This window comes from Melanaphis sacchari, unplaced genomic scaffold (assembly GCF_002803265.2).
Source record: "Melanaphis sacchari strain LSU unplaced genomic scaffold, SCAv2.0 Contig7_pilon_pilon, whole genome shotgun sequence".
Classification (NCBI taxonomy): Eukaryota; Metazoa; Arthropoda; class Insecta; order Hemiptera; family Aphididae; genus Melanaphis; species Melanaphis sacchari.
The window spans coordinates 4,521,339-4,540,036 of NW_020271560.1; the positions used below are offsets into that span (position 1 = coordinate 4,521,339).

Genomic DNA, 18,698 nt, shown 5'->3' on the forward strand with positions numbered 1-18,698 from the left:
TTTTTTTTTTGTGGTAGGTATTTTATGAAAAATAAATTTATTAATTTAAAAAGGATTAAACGTAAAACATTTTTTTTGGCTAACAGTTTTTCTAACAGTTAGAAATTTAGAATGTTATTAAAAATTTTGTTTTTGTTTATTTTCTAAAACACACAAACATTTTTCAGTATCTTTTTATAGTTAAATCATACCACAACTTTGAACTATATAATATACCTAATGTAATATGTTCACATTCACGCTTATACAAATTCAACAACATACTCGTATGCGTATAATATTATACGCGTATGTATTTTTACACAACTATTCTCGTGTATGCCTTGGATTTTCAGTGATCGTTTTTTATTCCAGTTTTTTTTTTTTTATAAAGGAACAAAAAAAAAAATAGATCCTTCAAAGATTAATTTAAAAATATATATTTATATAAAAATCGTACACTAACCATGGCATATTGTTGACAATAAGCATATTATTACAATAGTTAATGTAGTTTAATACAGTTTTTTTCCATGCAACTCAGTATGCGTCTCACTTCTACACAAGACGCGACGATAGTTATTTTTTCTCATTAAATTCGTATAGTATCTAAAAAACAATATAATATAAGCAAGGGAGATAATACAGAATACCTTCCAGAGTGCATTTATCGCGACTTTTGTTCCCCGGTTTCCAATATGATCGATGATTTTCTTAGGTCATAGTTTTTGTATTGACATATATTTAGTTCTAATTTACCATCAAATGTGGTCTAAAAGTATATCACATATTCACATAAAATATTTTATGTTATTTCATATTAATATTACTATTAAAGTAATATTCTGCACATATTACTTTAATAATGTCAAATTGAGTAGGTATTTAAATCTCAAAAAGTGGTAGTAGCAGTTAGACACTAAATTTAATATTCCTTTTATAACCAAAGGGTTTAATTAAAATTGTTTTCCTATTAACAATTAATATATATTATAATAAAAACAATTTTAATTGACAATGTAAAAGTCTTCTACTGTAGTGATACTGGAAAATTTAACAAACACTGATGTGCGCAAACTATAATCTCAAACTTAGCATATTATATAAAATAAAGTGATACATAACCGCGTGTTATTGTATGAATTTTTTTTAGATTTTACCTGCTAACGGTTAGCAGCTAACCTAACATACAGTTAATATACCTATATATTTTTAACTAGTTTAATCGATATTTTACATAAAAATGATCATCTCTACACAGTGAAACTTATCATTCATTTATTTTCCCTATTTATTATAGTTTAATAATAAAATTGATAAAATTTATTTTTAGGAGATTTCTGAGTAGCCAGTCGATTAATATCCGTCAACACTAACTTTCCCCGAATAAAATTTTATTTTTATCAAAACATAATATGAATTTTAACTAAGCGTTTTAAAATAAATAATAAATAGATATTATGATAAAATAATCATAATAGTTTAATGAATAAACTGTAATCTAACAAAAAAAAAAATAAACCCTGAATAATCGTGAGTAAAAATTTGACTTTATTATATTTTTTCCTTATAAATTATGTATTGAAACTTGCAGTAACTTAGAGTGCCGAACCTGGACGCTTTACAGTAGAGTAGTATGGATTTTTTCTTTTTTTCTTTTATCGTTAAATCTTAAAATCAATTTATACTGAATTTCGGTGAGATTGATTTAGAAGTAGAAGCGTTGAAAAATTGTTTAAAATGTATGCTTTACTGCAGTGTAGAATTTTGTAGTTATTATACTTTACCTGATATCCTAATTGACTATGGATAGCAACGAAGCATTAGTATTATCAATAATTTAAATTTCAAGTAGACATTATGGTCAAACAGGTTGCATGATGACATTTACATTTTTTTCATTCCTTAATATAGAAAGAAATTATATAACCTAAATATCGAAAAAACAATCATTTATATTCTGTAAAAATATATAATAAATAAGTAGTCGTAGATAATTCGTGTACTTATATCATATATTTATATACTCATGAACTGTAGATAACCTTAATTAGCATATTATTATTATTTAAAATTAAAATGAAAACAGGTTTAGGTATCGTTTATTGTGAAAATAAATCATTTATTTTTAACTTCGACTTAGTGTCCAAATGAGATCAGTTTCCCTGATACAGTTATTGAAAATATCGAATTACAAAATAACAATTAGTTAATTTCATTCATCGTCTTCTACGACAGTGCGTCTTGTAGTTGGTGGTCTTGATGGCTTTCGTCTGCTCGCCGCCGCTGCCTCTTTCTCCTTCGATGTTTCTTTGGGTTTTGGATTCTCGAGATTGTAAAGTTCTTCGTCTGTCAATACGCCTTTATACCAATCGGCACTGGAAAATAAATTCGTCACGATAAATTATTATTATAATTAAATACATAAGAATTTAGCAACCCATGCATAATTTATACTGAAGCCAAAGCAAAACGTTCCGGTTTTCGAACTACCATTATGGTTAGTAATTCACGTCTGTTATATAATCTACATAATATCATTATTGATAATGTACTCAACTCGTTACTCCGTTCATTATTTACGCGAAATCTGTCAGTGGACGATTACGATTATATCGTTTATTTCAGTGGCCGAAAATATATATGTTACTTGTATTCATAAAGACGAGATCGTTTTTCGAGGCTTTTATTCTATAAATAACATAGATTTTTTTTCTTACCACTCGGGAACATTTCTCGGCCAATCACATTTTCCCGACGCTTCGTTGAACACCTGTCCCATTTTGCAGCCGTTTCTCCTTGGCGTGTCGCCGTTGACGCAAACATAAAAAAATTGACAGTCTTCGGGGTTCGCGTATCTGGGATGTTGTTGCGCAATCTCAGAAGTCACGTTGGGGCATCGGAAATTGAATACATCTATACATAATATAAAATATAATTATCAGTTGTGACGAGCATATAACATAAACCATATGGCCATAATATTACTATATTTATGCGATGGCTGATGACGTGATTGTTTAACAGTTTATAATATAATGTAAATAATCTATTTCAATAATTATAATATTATTGTTTTGTATGGTTTATAATATGTGCATTTATAATTTTTTTCGATAAACGATTTACCAGAAAGAAAACGACGTTATAGCATCGAATATATAAATAACTATGTAAAAAGCCGAGCTGCAAAAATAAAATAAATCACTGGCGGTGGGAGTTTAGCGCGTTTACCACTTGTTTTGATATCGGTCCAAAATCTCGTGCCCATTTTGGCAGTCGAACAAAAATTAACATATCCCGCGTCTGTACGTGGATTGTATAGTTTTTTCTCTGCGGTTTATTATAGCGTATCCCATGGCCGGAAACGGAATAACGTGGTTACAGAAATAGTGATAAATTTCTGACGAGTTTGTCACGAGAAAATGATTAAATTATCGCGATGAAATTTCAAATATCCGAGTATTGCAGCGGAATAGATGAAAATATTGTATAGTTTTATTATTTACCTTGCGACGAGCATCCTTTCTTCTTGGCTTCGTCTGGCCACGTGCAAATGCCAGATTTTTCGTTGTACACCAAGCCACCCGGACACGTGATCGCGTTAAATTTACCATCCACGCAGTAATAAAATTTGTCGCAAATGTTTGGATTCTCGTGTGCGAAATAACCATTTTGTCTGGGACAATGTTCAGCCGGTTGAGGCGTCTCTGGATAAAAAAATACATAAATTCAATTAATATTAGTTAAACCTTATACTATATATACTATATGTCTTGATGAAATACTATTCTCCAAAACGGCCACCTCGCATGACGTTATTGTTGCTAGTTTTTTATTTTATTGTCGAACTTTATAATTCCTGTGAGTCGACTCACGTAAAATCAATAATTTCGGACGAAAAAGTTTTTGTAGAACACATTCGTACATTATACACACTTATAGTTTATACTTTGCACTCTCGATTATTTAGTCGTATCGTAGAAAATGTCGGCATGATATTTATGGATCTAAAACAGATTTAATGTCCTAACAGCGCTATACACTTTGTTTAGAATACGAAAAGTTACAAATTAATTTATACGAGTAAACGCTGCGGGATCGATTTATTATCGGACATAAAAACTGTCATGGTTTTATTTATCATATCGCTGCAAATGTTTATTAACACATTGCATAATATTTAATATTATAAGCTGCATGTGTATGCCAAAAATTGTTTATTTTACCGTTATGATTATAATAGTATATTTTTTCATTTTTTTTTATTATTATCATTAAAAGGCACATTAAAAAAAAAAAAAGAGAAATTAATTTATCTATACACGTAGACACGGTTGTTATAATACGTGTTAATATTTAATATGTTATTAGTTTTCATAAAGAAAGGAAAAAACGAACATTATAATTTGCCGTCGTTATAATTCTCAATGTTACAGTGCGCATGTAAAAAGGTCCGCATATAATTAATAAGTAATAACCAACAAATAGACAAAGTATTACGATTTAATTATTGATGTATTTATGGAAATTTCATCCTTGAAATTTCTCGAAAGTTGATTATATTATGATATCACGTCATATCGGACCAACAAATGTTGTCGTAAATTTCAAATTATTATAATATATACTTGGAATTTTAATGGTATTTAATACATATTGCCTATATTATACTAATATGAATAAATTTTATATTATATTATATACAAGAGAACTCGCACGGTCAAATTTAACTTTTAAACGCTTTCGTTTGTTTCCTCGACATTTATACGCCACAGTATACAGTTTTGTAGCATGCTGAGGATTCAATATTGCGCTTTAAATTATAATATACCTATGCACTATGTAATATAGGTGTACATACGACCTATCGAAAGACTTGGTCTGCACTTGGTCGTACGATATTACGTGATAAAAGTGATTATTAACGTTTTAGGTACATGAAATACAAGTTATAGCACAGATTATGTATAAGTACTGTTTGAAATATATATATTTGTGTATAGAGTGAGAGAGAGAGAGAGAGAGAGAGTCAAAATCGTATCTACATTATATATTATTGTATTGTATTGTATAATAATCCATACTATATCAGATGTTGTAAGAAGTGTATTATTATTATCATCAAAACGGTTAGATAGTAGATACTCTGCTTGGTGTTGTGATATTGATCGCGATTATATTGTATTAAGTAATTAATATTATAACTATCACCGTAAATGTATCTTTGCGTTTGAATGCTAATTTGAAAATTTCTATTAGTTTTGAATTCCTATGACCGATGTCAATATTAGTCGTTTATTTAATGTGCCTACTTCCGAGACACGTTTCGCCTTGAACAATAACGCTCATTGTAGCCCGGACTTTTGTCGGATAAGCTTGTGGGAGTAGAGTCGACGTTGCCACGTGAGGCGTTCACGCAGTGTGCTGTGTTCGGAGCACAAAAATACAAAAGACGACTTACGGATGACGTTTCCGTAAGGTAATGATTTTAAATGTCAACGTCGATTTCACCTTCGATCTACCCCCGCATGTGCGTAGACGACGGCAGTGTTTTATGGTACAAAATTAAATCTAAAACGTTGAGATTGAACGGAAATGCATAAAATCCTATCTCCGAACACCTATAGCGTGCGTCATCTAGAAAGCTCGGAAACGTTTAGCGGTATGTATAATTTACGCCATCATCGGTATACACCGTTCGCCAAAAATAAAATGTTATAATAATAATTTATTACGACGTGCAGTGCACAATACGCGGCGTTTATACATAAACATAACATAATCCAGACTTTCTAGTTTCTACTCGAACTGCGCTCGGCCACGCGACACAATAATAATATAAAATAATGTTACATAATAACGATAGCGTTATCATAATGATATTATTTCACACAGATATTCGCACGACAAAATAACACGGTAATAATAAAATATGTGTTATAATGGAAAAAACTGCGTGACGGCGGACGACCGCTAACGCCGCCACCGCTCGTCTGCGCGTAAGACTCGCGCGCGCTATAATTAACACGCGTCGGCCGGCTCGAAAAGGTACACCTAAAATAAGACGCGTCGGCCGCGTACATTTCACGTCACACGGCGGTTTTTTCTTTCTTCGTCTCCTCGTGGCGAGCGCATATTATTTCGTTGGCACGGCGTCCTGTCGCGCCGCGTCTGTATTACAATATTATTGTCGTCAACCGATTACATACAATATAATAAATTAATAACCATAACGACGACGGCGGCGGCGGCGGCAATAATATTAATCGTAACGATAATGTTATTATTGCAATAACAACGCGACGGGACACGACGACCACACGCTCGATCGATCGAGTTGTCCGACGCCCTCGAGCGAAATCGCCGCGACAAATAGGTGCACGAGCAATCGCGCGGACCGCCGCCCACGTGCCACACACACTTTTGTGTATAAATAGTAATATACACGACGTCGTTATAACGTTCTATAATTATCGTACCCTACGCATTGAATTTTAATATCGACGATTATTGACTGTTGTTCGCGCATATATATATCGCCACGCGCGACTGAATCGCGGTGGGTTTGCAAACGGACTTATCCGTCGCGCACAACGATATTGGAATGCTATTAAAATTGTGTCCGTATTGCGATGATATGGAAATGGTTCACGCGACCGTCGATGATTTATCACGGAATACTTGCACGCACGTCGTGCATCGGTCGAGTTTAGGCAGATCATGTTATGCATTTGCAGAGATAGTTGTAATAAGTATAATAAGCAAAACGTGGGCGTTGTATAGCAAAAAACCACTTTGAGCTTATCAATTTTTTCTAGAATTTACGAGATAAAAAAATAAATCCTATCATTCCCGTGGACATGGAGTTATATTCGGGTTTTAAAATATAAAATTGTCGGGAGTGAAAAATTATAATATTTCGATAAAAGACATCTCTCGTCACGGTTAGTGCGCTCAGACTTTTGACATCGGCACTCAGAGGGCACACGCACTGTCTTATGGGTATGTATATATACTCACGCAAGGCGGGCCTTTGTGAACAGTCGATGTTCAGTGGAAGGTCACACTTCTCTTGCTGCGAACTGTAGTCGTTGAACACCATACCGTCCGGGCACAATTTCTCGGTGATCTTGTTGTCCGAACACGCGTAGTACTTGTCGCATTGGTTGGCGTCCGCGAAGAAGCCGTTCGGCTCCGGGCACTCGCTCTCCAGCTGTAGCTGATCGGCCGTCTCTTCATCCTCAACGGCGGCGGTCGGCCGATGACGGGGTGCTACCGTGGTCGTGGTTAGCGGTCGTTTCCTACCACCGGTGGACTGGCCACTCAACAGAGCGACTGCGGAAACGATTCATTTATAATAATAGTTTTTATTATTATTATTATTATTAATATTAAAAGACGCCCGCACATATGATGATTTAGCATTTGTCTTTTATAACACGAGTGCGTGGGAGGTAAGTAGTCGAAGCGTACACAAAATATAGTAATATAGAATAACAGTAGGTAATAGGACCTTGCGACGCGTAAAATGTATTATGTTACGAAAAAGCTTTTAGGCGTTTGTTTTGTAGGTGTTGTAATGGTTGCTTATCTATTACAGAATTTATATACTGTATATATATATATATATATTACCAACTTTACGTTATTGTCACGTGGGAAAAAGCACACAAAACCTTATTGTATTATGTACGTTTGCAGCAGTGGTGGACTATGTCGTGCTATTCACAAAAAGAGGTCGAGAACAAAGAGACAAAAAAAAGGACGTTGAATATATATGTTTAAATATATACGAGATATATATAAATTACATAATATTCACATAATACTAGGTAACAAAAAAAGAATATTTCGTTGGTTTTCTCACCAAAGCCTCTTACATATACACGAAATAAATTAAAACGCGTATATATAAATAGTATATTGACCGTCCTTAGACCACTGAAAATATCCGAAAGTACGCCAATCTGCTCGTAGTTGCTCTACTTTGAAAAACCCTATGAGGCTGATTGCTAAAGGTTTCACGCGAAACCTTATTTTTCCAGAACAAAATATTTTTATAATATATCATCACTAACTAAAAACAAAAAAATGAGAGGAGGGGAAGGGTTGGCGTCGAAAAGACGTATTTTTAATCGTCACGCCATCCAACACAGACTATCAGGAATTTTGCCGCGTTCTACCGAATTCCACAGCCGCGTCGAGTATTAATACTTGGACGGAGTCCAGCGTGCCTATGGTAGAAGAGTAAAAAGTTTAACGCTCTTAAGTAGAGGCACATCGATATCTTGTTATTTTTGCGCCGAAAGTCGAAAACACACACTCGTCGTCGTTACGCACAAAAATATCATAAAATATGGACGTCAGTAGACCCGAGCATCGTACAATTAAAGGCACTGTCAAAAAAAATAACGTTAAATTCGAAGATCGAATGCCACCCCTTTTTATATTATTTGCACAGTTACCAAGACAGAAAAAGAAAATACTTAGGTAAATAAATTAAAATTCGTAGACAGTGGAAAATAACAATTACAAATCCAATCGACTCGTAACAAATATTGTAATGGAATAGTTGAGGTAAATGTAATCAACATAAATGATTTGCTATCTAATATATAAGTAAAATAAAAAGGTGTACATTTTTATTTTTATAAATCACCTCTATAGTCCAACAAAGAATTGAATCCCAATGTCCTACTTTTGGTAATAGTAAAAAATCCTAAATTCTTAGAACCTATACTACTACTTTTATTGTTTGACTTTTTTTTCTACATACGTATCAAAGTCGATTTGTTTCGAACGTTTATTTCTTTAGGGGTTCATCCAAGGTCAGGTTGTGCTGTTTATTGTAAATCGTTGCCGGGTACCAGTCACGAATTCAAACGCGTCCATTCGTGAGTTCGAATGAATGCAGTTTATACGTATGATTTAATACATACATATATAACAATATACTGTATAGGTATTGTCGATTCACCATGAAAGGGAGACAAGAAGTGGGATACTACTTTTTTTTTATTCCATCTATATTATATTGGACGCCAAGAAACAGTTTTCGATCATTTCTGATTATAAATTATTTTTCAATTATTATATGAAAAAAAAAGTACGATGACAACAGTAATCCCGAAAGTAATAAAATCAGTAGTGTCTTATAATATTAAAATACCATCAGTATTATACATAATCTTTTTATTAAATATCAAATGCGCGGATATTTTGAGGGTAAACGAAAACAATTTTTCAACAAATACCTTCCTATTTTCACCCTTGCACGAAGTACATACACAATAAAGTAATGCGTTTAAAATTAAAAAGCAATATTAATATTGACATAACACTACGGCGTCTACACTGAAAAAGCTCAAAATTATATAAAAAGTAAAAGCATTTAGTAATAATATAATTTAATATATATATATAATGGATTTACGATTTCAAATAACGTGGCTACCTGCGTAATATCATATTCAAATACAATAATTTTAGCACATAAAATGTATATTACGAAAAAAAAACCAACAATCTCATACATTTTTATATTATTATAAATGAGCATGTGTCGAGAAATCGAACGCATACGATATTATATACTACGCACTTTCTTTTTATTTGTTGTACATTTTTTTTTAAAAAAATAATATTTTTTCGTCGAATACCGCGTTTAATATAAATAGGTACAATAGTAACATGATATTATATTGTATGCGTTAAAATAAGATCAAAACAAGCGGATACAAAGATATAGGTAGGCATTTAATATATTAAAGTAATAATAATACACATATATACAGAGGTATATATGACTTAATTGATTCATTACGCTACTTACTGTGGCACAAAATAATGGCGACGAGTCTTACGTCCATGTTGTACGTGTGGTTTGTAGACCTTTCGATCGCGAATGATTGTGAACGACGCAGGCACGGACACGAGAAAAAAATAATAATAATAGTAATAATAATAATAATAATAATAATAATAAAATAACCGGCGTATTATTATAATGTATTCACCTTCGTTCTGAGAAAACCACTTCTCAGTTCTCCCGCGTATACCATAACCACGCCGACCATTAATAACGGCTTTGGGCGATACAAACGTGATTTTATTACATACATATGCACGTCGTCGGATGCTAATACGATTTTATTCATAACGCCACGACGCTTTTTTATTTAAGCGACGCCGCCGACATGGGTTTCGATGATAATAATAATAATAATAATAATAATATTGTTACGTCGTATAGCTGTTGTAGTGTGTAATATATACCTACCTATATATTATATATAGATAATATAAATATATTAATATATTATTATTATTATTATTTTGTTACTCCAACGTTTGAATGAATTTTCTTATATTATATTCCTTTCGTCGTTACTTTTTCGCAAGACGAATTTCAAAATTCAAAACCAACGAGACAAAGAATATGACATTTATATACATATTATTTCTTTGTCGTGTACGTATATAAAGGTATAGGATAATAATATCGTGAGGTGAACGTGATAATGATTATCACGATGAGAAAGTATGTATTACGTGATGGATAAAATAAAAGTCCAATTTAAATGTCTTTGTATACAGGACTTTTATTCGGAACATACATTACCATTAAATCTCTGAAATATGATTTTTTAATTTTTTTGCGTGTTTTGTCTTATGCACATACAGCACGAGATAGCCGAACAATAATATAACATTACATAGTAACTAAATACCCGAAGTTTTACAATGGTTTGTTTCATTAAAAAAAAAAAAAATCACTATGTATAATAATAATAATATAATATATGGTTTAGTTTTATAGCTTTACAATTTATTTAATGGATAATAAAAGCGTACAGAATTACAATTTATTAACCTTCTATTAAACAACATTTTTCATTCTACATCTGCACTAATTATAATATAATTATATAAAAAAAAAAAAAAAATACTGCCTTAAAAATATTATTATTATTATTATTTTTTTTTTTTGTTTTACAAGTTATACTATAAACATAATAATAATGTTTTTTTTTTAGTATGTGGTAAGCTATAGATCAAATGACAAGTATACGATTTTTTTTTTTATTCTTAAAAATAAGTTATTGTTGCCTTTGTGAAATCAACTAGAAAAAGCGTTTTGTCTACAATAAGATAAAAACGAATAGCGTATATTATTATATCGTATAATCGTAATTACCGTATATGTATAGTCGTATATAAGTATTAAAAACAAGAAAAAGAACAAAAAAAGGTAATACAAGTTACAAATTATATATATCCAGCCGAGAAACAAAATATAAACGAAATAAATAAGGCACAACTTACAAGAAAAAAATGTAAAAAAAAAACAAACAATTGTCTAACTTATAATACCCAATACAATAATAATAAGCTATACAATATAATATGTATCTATTGAAAATGTGTACAATCAGTTGAAAACGTCGAACAATTAAATACGTATGTATATTTTATAATATATTATATAGACTATTTAAGACGACATTTTTATTTTTAAAGGTACCAGCTTTTAATGCTGAGAACGAGATTTTGGTTTTGTAATTTATCCTCCAATCCTTGCCCTAATTTAGTTATACGCATAACACTTATACTTTATTGATAATATTTATTTTTAACTCATAACAAAACTAAAAATGCAATAACTATTTAAATTTTTTTTTCGATTTTTTTTTCAATTTTTTACTCCAAACAAAATACTATACATTGAATTTTCTACAGGCAATTTTTTTTAAATGTATACACATATATAATGGCTCAGCCTCTAAGCATAATTGCACGTAAACCAGCCCGGATTACAATATGTAGAGACGCGGAAGATCAAAAGTTTTTAATTAAGATGATTTTTCAGTTAAGACTTTTGATCAGCCTTGTACTATATATATATATATATTATTATAGTATATAACAAAACATTTATGAATATCTAATCCAACACTATGCATTGTTCAACGATTTTTTTTTTTACTTACATAATATTTAATAATCTAGGCCTATGGTAAATGAACACTCATTTTTATTATAATAATTATTATTACAAATTGGTTTCATTTTAAGTTCGGGGTGACATTTTTAATTTAGCATTTAATTTTACCAATCTTTAATCTAAATTTTCAAAAAATTCGCATATATAAATAACTAATAAAACTATCAATAACAATAACAGCTATACATTTTTAATTTTTAATAATGAGGTTTTTACGCATTCATATGCGCAAAACTGTTTTTAATTAATTGATTTTTTTATACAGGGACATTGACGCAATGAGTGATTATTATTTAATTTTATTGTAAATACTTTAAAATATTTTAATAGTAAGTGTGTCGTTCGACCCATCCACCTGGATGAGTCCTGAGCCAAAAACGCCGACATTCATCATAAATGAATATAACTACGGCGAAAGGTAAACCGGGGAGCCACCATTCGGCTTTTACGGGATAGGTCTTGAGCACCTCTGTCATACCAGGACAATAAGACACAAAACAGGCAGCTAATGTTTCAAAAACCATTCCGAAATTTAAAACCCAATTATCCATACCTTGGTGGCAAATGGAATTGTAACGAGTCTTGCAAATAATCAAATCAGCCCATTGCACTACAACAATAGCTATGAAGAAGGCAGTATGGCAGGTATATTCTAGCTCTTTTCTATGCGTAAATGTCCATTCTTGACCATAAGAGTCTTCCAGATCGTTCACGGACTTCGAATCCCACTCATTACGTATGCCAATCAATCTCCGCGGTAACCACCCACATTGAGCCATAATGACGAAGTACGAGAAAAATCCTGCAACAGCTTCTATGACTCCGATTTGACCATAAGCGACGAAAATGAGTTTACCGTTTACCAATTTGTCAGTTGATGGGTTTCTGGGATGTCTTAACATAATATCGGATTCAGCCCTTTCGTAAGCCAATGATATAGCTGGCCACATATCAGTTCCCAAATCAATACAAAGTACGGCAACAACACCAAGTGGCAATGGAATGCCACTAAGTATGAATAGTAAGAACGGAGTTATTTCTGGGACGTTAGAAGCCAAAGTGTACGCTATAGATTTTTTTAAATTGTCGAAGATAAGGCGTCCTTCTTCCACACCAGTCACAATAGATGCAAAATTATCGTCTAATAATATCATGTCGGCAGTTTGTTTCGATACGTCTGAACCCGTTATGCCCATAGCTATACCAATATCTGCTTTTTTCAAAGCCGGCGAATCGTTAACGCCGTCTCCAGTTACAGCCACGATAGCTCCCAAATTTTGACAACCTTCAACAATATTTAACTTTTGTGTAGGGGATGTTCGGGCAAATACAATTTCTCTGTTTGTTCTTAAAACGTGTTCCAATTCTTCGGTAGACATGTCCCTTAATATTGAACCTTGTATAACGATTGTTGTGGATTCCCGTGGATCTAAAGACGATACCGGTACTCGACGTCGTTTAGCGATATCTTCAAGAGTTTCAGAACCTTCAGTTATGATACCCACAGCCTTTGCAATAGCTTTAGCGGTCACGGGGTGATCACCGGTTACCATGATAACACGAATACCAGCTGATCGGCATTTTGCAACGGCATCTGGAACACCCGGTCTTGGAGGATCAATCATGGACATTAGGCCTAAAAACCTCAAATCAGTCAAAGGGAAATTAGGAGGATCTGTGGTAAAGTTAAAGCCAATTGGAAATTGGTCTGTACTTAGGAAAAGATCACAAAATCCAAGAACACGTTCACCGTAACTTCCTAATTGTTCAATGATTTCGTCCATTTCTTGTCTGATGTTTTCGTCCAATTCAACAACACCATCACCATATCGCATTCTAGTGCAACGAGCCAAAATCCTTTCTGGTGCTCCTTTCATAACTAATAATTGTCCTTTTGACGGCAGTGCATGGATCGAAACTTGGAATTTATCGGAAGAATTGAATGGAATTTCTGCAACCTTTTTATGTTGTTCACGGAAAGCCATTACGTCTCCGACTGCAAGTTCGGAAAACTTAATTATAGCAGCTTCGGACGCATCACCCATGACTTCTCTCTTTAAAACCGGTGTATTATCTTGTCCGCATATAAATTCAGCTCTACTGCAGAGACATCCACCTCTAACAAGCGACTGATAAGCTTTCGTGTTCCTAGCCTCTTCTGTTACACCTGTCGGGTCTTTGAAGTAATCTACCTCGATTATTTCCTTATTATAACTTAAATGTGTTACAGTCATACGGTTTTGAGTCAACGTTCCTGTTTTATCAGAACAGATGGTAGATGTAGATCCAAGAGTTTCAACTGCTTCGAGATGTTTTACAACACAGTTTTTCGAAGCCATCCGTTTTGCTGTCAAAGACAAACACACGGTCACGGTAGCGAGAAGACCCTCTGGTACGTTAGCAACAATTATTCCGATCAAGAATATAAAAGCATCCAACCAGTGGTATCCAAGTAAGAATGCCATTATGAAAAATGATATTCCTAGAAAAATTGCCCATGCAGAGATCAAATGCATGAAATGATGAATTTCATTAGCAATTGGTGTGTCTCTTTGTTCTAGCCTTGTAGTCAGTCCAGCAATACGTCCCATTACAGTATTATCACCACAGAGTATCACAAGAGCTTTTGCAGTTCCTTCGACCGCGTTAGTGGAAAAGAATGCCAAATTGTTTGCTTCCAATACTTGTACTTTAGATACAGCCGAATCCCGAGGTTGTGGTTCAGTTTCTCCAGTCAAAGACGAGTTATCTACCTTAAAGTTATGGGCTTCGATAATACGAACGTCGGCGGGAACGCGGTCGCCAAACTTTACTTCCACAATGTCACCTTTTACTAGTTCTGAGCTCAATATGTTTTTCCGTTCACCGTCCCGCACAACGTTGGCGTATTGTGGTACCATATTTTTGAAAGAATCCATAATTCTTGAACTTTTTGCTTCTTGACTGTAAGCAAAAACACCTGTTATAACACAAACAAGTACTAATACTGTACCCAGCCATAGGTTGTCTTCCTGTGGTTCTTCAGATGTGGAATATTGGATACCATATGCTAAGAAGCATAGGGCCGCACCTGCCCATAATAGGATTGAAAATCCTTCGAACAGGTGCTTTAACAGGATAATCCACGCAGGAGTCCTCTTAGGTGGGGTTAAAGAATTAGGACCATCCCTAAGTAATAATCTCTTAGCTTGAGAGGTCGTTAAACCTCTTTCTGGATCCGTCTCATAACGAGTGTATAGCTCCGGCAACGGTATCCGGTGATCATCCAAGTCGATTTCTTTTTTGAGATCGCTCATTTTGGCGGTTTTGGCACCACCGCTTTCCGCCTCTTTAGAACCCATTTTGGACAGAATATAAGGGACTTTTCGTTGTAAAAATACAATTAAAAACTGTTTACGATTTTAAAAATATTTATAGGAATTCATGGTTATTATTATTATTATTTTTACAAAATATATAAATACACTAACTAATTGGAATAACGAATTTACGTCAACAACTTATAATACTACTTATAACGATCTTTTCATTTGATTACAAATAGGCGATTCTATCTCTATTCTGTGATCGAGAAAATCGATTACGGCTAATAGGTTCATTTTTAAAAATATTAAATAATATCACAGACTTAAAATAAAGTGTGACTCCAATTTTCTGAAGTGTGTATGTGTGTGTGCTGTTGTTATTCTGGATCAGCGTGGATCAAGACGTCTTGTCCCGCATGATGATTTTCTGCCCAAAAAAAAAAAAAAACAAAATAAAAAAATAAAATAAAATAGTATTATATTTTAGCTAATTAAATTTTAAGTTAATTGATAAAAATTATACAATTGCTAATATTGGAATAGCATTAGAGTATTTTCCCCAATTTATATTTAAATACCCTTGAAGACAATCCAGAAACGCGCTATACACTTATAATCATCGTGCCAAAATTATTTTTCTAATTTTTTTTTTGTTTCTAATATTTGATAACTAAATTCAATCATTAAAATATGTTTCAATTATTAGGTACTATAATTTAATATGAGTAATGTTATTACATTATAAATACATTATTGAAAATAATATTTTATAGGTACAGAACTCAAATAGATATGCAATAGTTTATAATAAAATTATATTTCATAATTATAAATTATAATATATCTGTTTTTATGTTTTTATTTATCTAGAAACAAATTTATTTCAATTATTTTGAATTTTTATAACCTCGATGTTTAATGTATTAGAAATAATTATGTTTATTCAATATGTGAATAAATTATATTAAATTTTAGACATTTAAATTGAACATAATTTTATTTCAATCAATAATTTAACAATAAATAAAAGTTTTAATCAAGATTATTTGATAGTTTACTTCAATTTATCTGCTTATATTATAAATATATAAAATGATTAAATTTAACATTTCAAGTCGTTTATTTGTTTATTAACTTATTATTTAAAAGTTATATAATTAACAATGATTTTATTTATAAAGTGTTCGAAGAATCAAAATAATAATTAAATTTTGTTTTAGAATAAAATTTTATTTCTTATAAAAAATAATTTATTTAACTTCGTTGTCCTAAAATGTTTAAAACTCAAAATAAATTACTAAATAGTTTAAATATGTTTTAATTTATTATACTTTATACTCTATAAAATAGCGTATAGAAGTAACTAGAAATTGTTTTTTGTATGATTGACTTTAAAAATCATTAAGAATCTATAATACACGCATCCATACGTATATATCCATACGTGAATGATACATAACATAGAAATTAATTTAACACGAAGCATTTATGACTAGAAATATTTAATCAGACGATAAAGTTTAAGTAACATATGGTACCTAATAACAAAAAAGTATATATTATATAAAAAAAATTATTTTTTTTCTCTTTAAGATTATATTTTGTTGTTAGCATTTATTCGTTTTCAAATACATTTTTCTATAAATCATAAAACAAAACAAATTTTCGATTTTTACTTAACATTTTTAAATCAAAAGCTTTAATTGAATTCTACATGAAAATTTCTAATTTCATTTTTAACAGTATTTCTTTAACATTTTTTTTTATTTTATGCGTTAAATGTTTATAATACGTCTGCAATATGGAATAGTTTATATGAAAAAAAAAAAAAAACCATCAAAAATATCTAAATTCAAATTACAAATAAATTCAATAACGATGAAAACTAAATTGGATTAATAAGTTTGGATAAGCTCTAAGACATGACTTTATTACAAATGTAGTTACTGGAAGCGAGTTGTTTGGTGACCGAATGACCCTGACCTGGCATTAACGGATTTGATTCATTTAAATCAAATCGCTCCAATCGCGTGTTTTGCTACTTCTTTTTAGCCACAAATGTTTGAACCGAAAAGTTCAGCCCGGAATGTTAAATTAATAAAAATATTAACTAATAAAGTTTATTAACAGAAAAAAATTTAACTTTTTGACTGGAATTATTATGTTAACTGTATTTTAGGTTAAGACGAATAGTTGGCTCAGCCGCAGTGCGGACCCACACGCCACATTTACCCCCGCACCGGCCCGCACACAATCCCGTGTGTCCCTTCATTGCCCACCCATGCACCAAGCCCCCGTTCGCCGCCGACGCGACCTATTTCGCCACTCATTCCGCCACCAGCGCGCTCACCGTTCGATAACAGCACACCGTTTTCACACACACGTCAACTTTGACAATAATCGCCAAGTATACAGAAGTGAAAAAAAATATCGACTCTAAGGTTATGTAAAAACAATTGAAAAATAAAACAACGTTAAATCGTTATGCGACAAAAATGAAAAAAAAAATAATAATGCATAAATACAAGTGTTACATGACCACTACATATACATATGTAATATAATAAAATATATATATATATATTTATATATATTATTTTAGTATAACAGTTTTATAAAGGTGATAAACGAAAATTATACACAGCTGTATGACGACGATGTTACTCACCAAGTTTGGTATCCAAATCACGCAAATAATGTAATCCAAGTGATCGCAGAGTCGCACTTATAAATTTTCAAATTATTATACAATAACGATGAATTGAAAAAACACTTAACGAGTCGCGAACAAACTTATATATTATAACAAAACTTTTAATTTTAATAAAGAAGCCAGACCGGACGCGTATGTGTAGCAGTGGTAGGACAATCGGTGAGTTTATTCGGGATTGGGACGTGGTGGGGATAAGGCAGACGGTGAGTTCGCTGAGGAGACGCGCGATAGAAGGAATAAAAACAGAGGAAAAAGGAAAAAGAAAAAACCGTCTCTGGTGATGGTCTTAAAATAAAGACGGAAAAATCTGTCTAGTGCGTTAGAGCGGTTACAATAACGCGGGTCCCGCGGCTCACGGCGGCAGCAGCTGAACTCCTCTCAGGCGGCGTTTCGGGCCGGCGGCCGTGTCAGCCGCGGCGGCGCGGGCTTGTAGCGTAAAATTCTATTCTGGGACGCGCGTGCGCGGCCACTGCCGTGCGGCGGGCGGCCAGGAGGGTTCCGACGTAACGGCGCGGCGGCGTAGTGGCGGCGGCGGTCCTATGGATCCGTCGGGCGTCCAGGCGCCAGGCGCGGTTGCCGTTCCGCACGTCCTCCGCACTCGCCAGCGGTAACCCGTTCGCCATCGTCCGTGTCACCCTCTCGCCCCACACGAGCAGCACCCACATCCATCCATTCATCCATCCACCCACCCGCA

General features: G+C 32.8%; 2 protein-coding genes across 2 annotated transcripts; both read right to left on the reverse strand.

Moving 5' to 3' along the window:
* Nucleotides 1-2,063: 2,063 nt before the first annotated feature.
* Nucleotides 2,064-9,922, reverse strand: LOC112601585 (protein obstructor-E-like). The gene is made up of 5 exons (XM_025349284.1): nt 9,815-9,922; nt 7,003-7,317; nt 3,489-3,689; nt 2,700-2,895; nt 2,064-2,357 (listed from the first exon to the last, which is right to left on the reverse strand). Exons 1-5 carry the CDS (start codon nt 9,849-9,851, stop codon nt 2,195-2,197), a joined length of 912 nt encoding a protein of 303 aa, XP_025205069.1. The 5' UTR covers nt 9,852-9,922; the 3' UTR covers nt 2,064-2,194.
* A 1,755-nt stretch (nt 9,923-11,677) lies between these two features.
* LOC112601927 (sodium/potassium-transporting ATPase subunit alpha-like) lies at nt 11,678-18,388 on the reverse strand. The gene is made up of 2 exons (XM_025349817.1): nt 17,960-18,388; nt 11,678-15,718 (listed from the first exon to the last, which is right to left on the reverse strand). Exon 2 carries the CDS (start codon nt 15,325-15,327, stop codon nt 12,310-12,312), a length of 3,018 nt encoding a protein of 1,005 aa, XP_025205602.1. The 5' UTR covers nt 15,328-15,718; nt 17,960-18,388; the 3' UTR covers nt 11,678-12,309.
* Nucleotides 18,389-18,698: the final 310 nt, after the last annotated feature.

Excerpts from the sequence above, each read along its gene's own strand:
- LOC112601585 (XM_025349284.1), bottom strand. The coding sequence starts at position 9,851 with ATGGACGTAAGACTCGTCGCCATTATTTTGTGCCACA. Across the intron at positions 3,690-7,002 it reads TTCACAAAGGCCCGCCTTGC|AGACGCCTCAACCGGCTGAA; the intron begins GTGAGTATATAT and ends TTTTTTATCCAG. Across the intron at positions 2,896-3,488 it reads GAAAGGATGCTCGTCGCAAG|ATGTATTCAATTTCCGATGC; the intron begins GTAAATAATAAA and ends TATTATGTATAG.
- LOC112601927 (XM_025349817.1), bottom strand. The coding sequence starts at position 15,327 with ATGGGTTCTAAAGAGGCGGAAAGCGGTGGTGCCAAAACCGCCAAAATG.